General features: G+C 42.4%; 1 protein-coding gene across 1 annotated transcript in view; it reads left to right on the forward strand.

Moving 5' to 3' along the window:
• LOC126407096 (protocadherin-15-like) overlaps positions 1–8,497 on the forward strand; it is a 329,125-nt gene that overhangs the window by 277,247 nt on the left and 43,381 nt on the right. The window contains exons 26-27 of the mRNA XM_050071779.1: positions 925–1,034; positions 4,655–4,795. Of these exons, the coding sequence (XP_049927736.1) occupies positions 925–1,034; positions 4,655–4,795 (251 nt within the window). The remainder of the gene's footprint in view (positions 1–924; positions 1,035–4,654; positions 4,796–8,497) is intronic.

An 8,497-nucleotide genomic window follows, 5' to 3' on the forward strand; every position in this document is an offset into this window, starting at 1 on the left:
TCGTCCTCTAACGTTACCTGTTGCGCCTCTCTCTCTCCTCCTCCTCCTCCGTTCAGGCGACCGTCCGGTTCTGCCTTCCAGCTGTTGCTGCTTGTTCAGGCACGCTATGAGATCGCTGCTTGTTCTCGCAATATTTCGGCCGCACTTTGGAAAGCAGAGCTAGATGATAAACAAACATGGCACCACACCGGTAAGGTAAGACAACACATTTACATGTCGTTTTCTATATGTTCTCTGAAATTTATCCTAACGATATGAGGCGGTCTTTGTGGAAAAAAAGCTTGTTTAGTGGACTAACTTTGCACTTGAAGTCTGCCCGTTCAATTACGTTTTAACAGGTCTGACACTACGGCTGTATCTAGGCTAACAGCTAACATGCTAACTATTATCTGTATGTCACTAGTGACTTGAACCAAATTTAGGACGATAGGAGACGGGTTGAAATAAACTGAAATTTCCCTTTAAGAGGGGAAAAGCTGGGAAATTATTATTTTTTTTTTTTATAATAAATACATATATTCAGAATCAAAACCACTAAATGTCACTGCTGGGCAAAAGCTTTGCCTCGGGCAGATGGTTCCTTCCAGGATATTATGAATTATTACAAAAAATGATTGAATTACTTACCAAACATTTACACAATCACAGTAATTAATACCTGCTCTGTACTGAGACAGTTCCATACCAAATCATTTTCTGTTCTGAATGTGAGAATTCAGTGATTGAAATCAATCCTGACTTAATCAGTTTGACTTTATTCCAAACATTTCTTTTTTCTACATACAGTAGATATACTGTAGCTTCTGTGGCAATCCTTGTATTCATCCTAACCATTTTTATACCTATACCAGTGATATGCAGCTGAACTAATCTCTCAAATCTCAATACCGTCTGTCTTATGATGTGTGCTCTGTGTCTTCCCAGGTTTCCTCCAGTTAGCGAGCTGGCTCCATTTGGTACACCGGTGGGAACGATTCTAGCTGCTGCAATCAATCAAACCATCTTCTACTCCATTGTGGCGGGAAATGAGCTAGGTATGTGCTGCAGATCATATACCCTACAGTCAATTAAGCCAATTTTTACAAATTATATTTCATTTCCCAACACTCACCGGACACTTTATTAGGTACACCTTGCTAGCACTGGGTTGGACCCCTTTTGCCTTCAGTACTGCCTTAATTCTTTGCGGCACAGATTCAACAAGGTGCTGGAAACATTCCTCAGAGACTTTGGTCCATATTGACATGATAGCATCACGCAGTTGCTGCAGATTTGTCAGGTGCACATCCATGATGAGAATCTCCCGTTCCACCACATCCCAAAGGTGCTCTATTGGATTGAGATCTGGTGACTGTGGAGGCCATTGGAGTACAGTGAACTCATTGTCATGTTCAAGAAACCAGTTTGAGATGATTTGAGCTCTGTGACATGGTGTGTTATCCTGCTGGGAGTAGCCATCAGAAGATGGGTACATTGTGGTGTTTAAACCATGCTCAGTTGGTACTAAGGGGCCCAAAGTGTGCCAAGAAAATATCCCCCACACCATTACACCACCACCACCAGCCTGAACCGTTGATACAAGGCAGGATGGATCCATGCTTTCATGTTGTTTACGCCAAATTCTGACCCTACCATCTGAATGTCGCAGCAGAAATCCAGACTCATCAGACCAGGCAACGTTTTTCCAATCTTCTATTGTCCAGTTTTGGTGAGCCTGTGTGAATTGTAGCCTCAGTTTCCTGTTGTTAGCTGACAGGAGTGGCACCTGGTGTGGTCTTCTGCTGCTGTAGCCCATCTGCTTCAAGGTTGGACGTGTTGTTGGTTCAGAGATGGTCTTCTGCAGACTTTGGTTGTAACCAGTGGTTATTTGAGTTACTGTTGCCTTTCTATCATCTTGAACCAGTCTGGCCATTCTCCTCTGACTTCTGGCATCAACAAGGCATTTTCACCCAGAGAACTGCTGCTCACTGGATATTTTCTTTTTTTCGGACCATCCTTTGTAAACCCTAGAGATGGCTGTGCGTTGCCACGTTCAAAGTCACTTAAATCACCTTTCTTCCTCATTCTGATGCTCAGTTTGAACTTCAGCAGGTTGTCTTGACCATGGCTACATGCCTAAATGCATTGAGTTGCTGCCACGTGATTGGTTGATTAGCTATTTGCGTTAACAAGCAGTTAAACAGGTCTACCTAAAAGTGGCCAGTGAGTGTACACTCAGTCAAATTCTAACACAAGCTCTGTGTTTGAAATACAAAGCCCTGTTGTCCATGTCCTTTATGTATTTTTCTACATAAGGTAAACATATGTTTGTGCCAGTGTGTCATCTTCTACAAAGCCTTTTGTTCTAAAACCCGCAGATGTCCACAAACTAGATTTTCATCACAGTAAGGAAATGTGCTGACTGTTTTGGAAATTGCAGGATGCACGTCATAGCTATAGGTACTGTTTGTACCGTCTTTGTGCAGAAGTAGTCAGTTTTGACATACTTGCTGCTGCACAGTGCTTTTCACAGTGACTGGCAAATTCACAAAGAATGGACTGCAGCTGTTAGCGCTATGAATTGTACATCACTTGCAATTGCTATCTCCCAGTCTCAAGGTCCAAATCACAATGATATTGTCCTAATTATATTACAGTGCAAACACATCCAAGACGTTTTGCAGCTGTGTGCAATTTGCCCTTTTTTGCTTTTATTGCAATTTTCCATGTGGCAAAATATAAATATTGCCTTTGTGCCAAGAACACTTTAAGCAGAACAACAGCAGAGAGGAGAAAATAATTGAAATTTTTGAGTCAGTGAGCTACAGGTCCTGATCGACGGGGTGCAAAGGCATCCCTCAAAACTTCAGGTAAGAAATTTAAACGAGACAGACAGAGAAACTGTATTTGTGAGTTAATATCCCAGTCTGTCAGTGCTGTTGGTGTTTTCAAACACACACCTTAAGACTGTCAAAGAAGATGACGTGAGTTGAAGCAGATGACAAAACGGTGGAAAAAAATCATTCGATGCCTCACAGGCTTCTCAAACACTTCACACTGCTGCCATTATTACTGGAAAGTCTTGGTGCGACACCCCTTATAAACGCGCCTCAGTTCCCACTGACTCTCTGAAGACGCTAATAATTTCCCTGTAATTGCGTGCAGCTATTAGCGCTGATCTTTGTGAATTGGACTATTTTTGCAATTAGGCTAATTTACATAGTCAGGGACCGATGCACCAAATGTATGCATATTATCTCATTTAAATATTTGCAAGTAGGACAGGAGCGCTGAGACGTTTTTGCTTGGAAGCGCAGTTAGGGGTGCATTTCACCCTTTGCAGGTGCTTTGAGAATGACTGTTTCTTTTTGTCTCAGCCTCAAAAGCTGTGCAATCTGATTCTTAATTTGCCCCTGAAAGTGTGAAGAACATAATTACACCATCGTAAAGAGAGAACACCAGAGTCAGAGTGGCCACCAGGAGCACTTTGATTGTCCCCATATCTGATGCCCTAGTGCTGCCTATGGCGAAGGGAGTAGTAGGAAGCTGTCCATCAGTAGCCCCTTCCCACCATGCACCTCAAGTGGTCCTGTAGTGGTCTGTGGCATGTGGAAACATGAGCTCGCGTCACTTTTCCTTAGATGCTGCTGCTGGAAATCGCAGGCTCAACACCTAATAAAAGTGCTATAAATCTACCTCCAGGCCCCCAGCAGTAATATTCTCAGGAAAAGCAATAGCATTCTGAAGTATGGCCTTTTTACATGGCCACAATGGAGTTAGGTTCCTTCCGTGCCATTGAAAGGGAAAAAAAAAAATCTGCAAGATGTATTTCTGTGATATTTCCTTTGTCATTGCTCCAACTCGACAGTCATTTACCTGCAAAAGAGCACTTTAAAATCCACCAATTACACAGCCTCCATTAGAATTCAGGTAGTTTTTATGTTATTTCTGTACTGTCCAACGGGTGCTCTTTTCTTCACTTGCCACCACAACAGACTGCTATTTTAAATTTTTCTATAGCACATGTTGAGAAAAGGTTCACACCTGTGCGGGGATCCGGCTAATTTAACTCAACATTGTTGCAGCGTCTTTGTGTGAAAGGTGTTAAAAAGGCTCTATAGAGCTCGACACTTAAAGACCAATTGGCAACGAAGAGAGAACAGTATGAATGCATTCAGTTGTTAGACCTGCTGAGTCACATTTGATCAGATGTGTGATGCCAAGAGTGCAAACAAAGACATACAGCTCTGATCAGAACTTTATGTACAGTACCATGCAACTAACGAGTGCTTCCATCCACTCCCTAGGCAACATTTGCATGTGGGGCTCATGTGGGTAATAAATGGGTCTTACAGTATGCGGGATTGTCCATGGGTTCAATAATGACCCCATGCCAGTTGCCCACGTGGATGGGTTCACCTAAATGGTCCATGCATGGGTAATGCTCGGGCTACCTGGGTACCAAGTTGGTATGGGCCCAACATGTGGATCTTATCTGGAGCTCACTTGGGTAAAATCAACCATGTTGGCAATCAGCATGACACCACTGTAGAACCTGTGGACACTCAGCCCATTTACACCCCACAAAGGCCCCACATAGAAATTGCTACTAATGTCTTCGTTTTGTCTTTTTTCTCCTCACTCTTTGACATGCTGTGATTTTGTTTCTGTCTAGGTCATTTTCAGGTGAACAACAAGACAGGCGTCATCTCCACAGCTAAACCTCTGGATTATGAAAATGTGACCAGCTACGTCCTCCGGGTCCAGGCAGACTCTATGGTGATTGTCATGTCCAACCTGCGCGTGCCTTCTAAAAGTAAGACATAGCATCCAATAAATGGGTGAATGTGGAGGTTGTGTTGTAGGAAATCAAGAATGAAATTCTGTTTCATATGATTCCAGATGCTCCATTTATATTTAATCATAATAATCCCTCAGTGTGACAGATTATGATTGAATACAGGTGTAGGATGTCTATATTTGTATCCCTCGTGTTTGTTTCACGTTATATCTTTGTACATATGTGTGGATTATTACATGCTCACTTCTGCCTTTTACATTTAATTTAATATATCTGTGCTACCTGCACTGTTAGGCTGCAGATTTGGATCAAAACCAGGGAAACATTGTGTCACAGGGTGTACGGCTGTATGCTTTATGCACCGTTGCCTTTTTCACCGCTCTGATCCATTTGTATAATTAGTGGCAGGTCTGCTGCAGCCTGTGTTGGGTTGTTTAGTGTCTCACTCCATTCAACCAAGAGCTGATTTTAAATTGACTAAGGACATAGTGTATTTTGCAGTTTTCTCTTGTCTGCTTGTTTGTCCTAAAATATTTGACCATTACGGCCTTTTCATATATTCAGGCTAAGATGAGTTGTCATATTACTTGAGTAACTACGTTGCAGTGCCGGCAGTTATTTTTATTCATTTGTGGAATTACTCAGTGCTTTTTAAATGTGGTTAATATTTGACCACCCTCCGTTCCACCCGCAGGGTGCTATAGCTCTGTGTAGACCTGTCACTGCGAGACTGCCAGTACTCTGAAAAGTTCAATGTGAACACGCAGAAATATGAAATATATGCATCGACAGATTTGACTCTGATCTGTCAGTCATGATGTCTATTAAAAAATAACCTTAAAAATATGATTTATCCCTGCCGTCAAAGCAGCATCTCATAAATCCTAACCAACTTTATGTGTCCGAATTCGTCACAAGGGGTCTAATCATCAGAAATAGCCCATTTGTTTTAATTTAGCCAGACCGCCCTCCAAACGAGAGTGGGTGAGGAAACATTAATCATAGCAAACTGTGTGTGTTCACATTCTGAAGGCCTCAGTGTGCTTGAAACTGGATTGTGCCAGCCGATGGTGGTTACATTGTCACGACCTCTTGCTGGCTGAGTTTGGGCGTGATGAGTTGCATAAATGAGGATAATGGTGCATCTTTTCTCCCCTTAGAGGGATTCATGACGGAGGTGCTACTTAGAGAGAGAAATTCAACTTGCTTTTCCTTGTACCAATCATAAATTGGGCATGACTGTCAGATTTTCTGTTTCAGAAATTTGCATAAATTGTCAAACACACTTGCGGTCAGAGAGGAGGTTCGAGACGCTGTTTGATCGTCTGAGAAGCACTTAGTTTGAACTACACTGAGACCTTCAGACTGCACTCTTTGACGGCCATGCTTCAGCTGGAGCATCATTAAGCTTGTTTGTGGACAGTTAACTGACAAAAGTTTTGTGAAATGATGAAGTACTAACAACACGTCGGGTTCATACCCCTCACTCGATCTATTTGAGCTACCAATGAATAATCAATGACCTACTCTACCTGCCTCCCTCCCTCCGTCTTGCACTGACTGTCTCTCACATACTAATGACGGCAATTACAAGTGCACAATACTCAGGCACACACACACATCACTTACCTGATAGATGTTAAGTAGAGGACTTCCTCTGTCACACACACACAAGGGAGAGAGCTTCCCTGGCGTCTACAGGCTGACATCCTCTTTTGGCCCAGTGTAGAGAAAGTGTTTCTTTTGTCACTTGTCTCACTTGTATTACTGTACTGCAGATCAGGACTCCATGACAGGGAACATCTGTCTTCTCTTCATCCAGTTTAAATAATCAGAGCATTACTGGACTGATTTGTCAGACAGATTTCTCTTAGGGCCCTGACACACCAAGCCGATGATCAGCCTTTGGTCAATGTCAGGCCGTCAGTGAGCGTCTGTCGCCCTAGTTTTGGTGGCGTGTCCCACATTGTTGGCACTAGTCGGCCCTTGTCTGCTATTTTGGGGGGAGAGGGGGCAATTCAGCATGTTGAATTGGCATTAGAGCCTGATGGTGAATGAAATCACTCTGATTCCAGTTAAGCACAGTGCACGAAAAGAGAAACAAAAGTGAGGACAGCAAACAAACGGCTAAAGACAAGAGGGCGTGAGATCGGAAGAAGCCATTGAGCTCTGTGGCAGAAAGGGTTCATAATTGTATGTTGTTGTTGTACGGTAAATATCAGGTTGTGTTCTTAATGTGTTATCTAGCAAGTAGCATCTTGAAGCTGTCTTATCAGTTTTCTGGTTTCCCTAATGGCAAATGTCAGACTATGACTAATGACAGACTAATGTCACCTTTTGTATGCAGAGTAGTGATATCAGTTTCGGTTAATTTTGCTTTCAGTTGCCCTACACCCATCAACCAGTAGCTAAGCGGTTCATTTTTAAAGAAAAAAAAAAAGAGGTGAAATATGAGAGGCCTTTCCTTTTAGCCTCCTTTTAGCACGCATTTCAAAGTGCTATTCATTTAGAAGTGGTGAAATGAAATGTTTTGTGATGTAAATATCTTGCCTTTTATTTTATTTTCTCTTGGCTTTGATGGCAGACAGCCGGCTAGCTGTTTGAATGTACGTAAACATAGTGCCCACTGCCCAGGCTCCAGTCTCGCTGGTTACCTCACGTTAGCCTTGGTTGCTCTGCACCGTGCACCACCCAGGTTAGGTGGGATCCAGTGATAGCTAGTGGCACCGCTCATTTGAGATTACCGCCGATAATGCCATCTTGATGACGGGTGATGTTGCTGTGATGCTTGGTAGCCACCCTCCAGTCTCCCCCCAGGTGGCCCTGGTGAGTATGTGGCTTCGTTTTGAGCCGCAGAGCCCCTTTAGCAGTGTTTACTTGGATTACTAGGCTATATACTATACAGTATAGTATCGCGATATTTTTGTGTCACAATATTGTATCGTCACACAATGCCGAGTATATGTTTTTGATTATATAAATTGTTAATTTTAAAAATACAAATTAAAGTTCAGGTAGCCTACAAGAATAATATAATCAATTGCTGTTTCAGTTCACTAAATACATCTTGCTGCTGCAAATAAATGGTTAAAACGAGATGAACAGACTGAAAACTTATTGGATAAAACAGATGTTGACAAAGTTTTCCTTTGGTGAAATAATTGACCTATGGCTAAGCCACGCCCCCCTCCACTCACCCGGACAAACTATCAACATTCAGTGACCGGCACTATGGCAGGTGTCACAGTACACGGCATTTGGCAGGAGGCAGCTGATGATTTTTGGAGACATAACAATCAGATGTCATTGAGAAATAACCAAAAGGGCCTAACTACGCATTGGAGGGATATATTCATCATTTTATTGTTGAGAAGGTCGATGAAAAGCTTAAATTACAAGCCAAAATTTACAGGTCCCAGTGTGACCCGCATCTCGTTGCCATTGCCATCAAAAACAACAAGTTTAAGTGCCACTGAAGTTCAGGTTTTTGGCTCAGAATATGAGAAAAGGATAACGGCCTTTTAACCATCTTTACCAAGAGTGTCTTTCCATTAGTTTGGTGCTACAGTATTTACACTGAATCATTCAGCATAACGTTTGCCAACCTTTGTTATCTCTGCGATTACAGATAAGCTAATGAAGCTAAGCTCCAGAAGTTAACGTTAGCTTAACTAGAGCCCTTTGGACAACAGCTAACAATGATGTACGATCACCAAA

Source organism: Epinephelus moara, chromosome 19 (assembly GCF_006386435.1).
Source record: "Epinephelus moara isolate mb chromosome 19, YSFRI_EMoa_1.0, whole genome shotgun sequence".
NCBI classification, from domain to species: Eukaryota; Metazoa; Chordata; class Actinopteri; order Perciformes; family Serranidae; genus Epinephelus; species Epinephelus moara.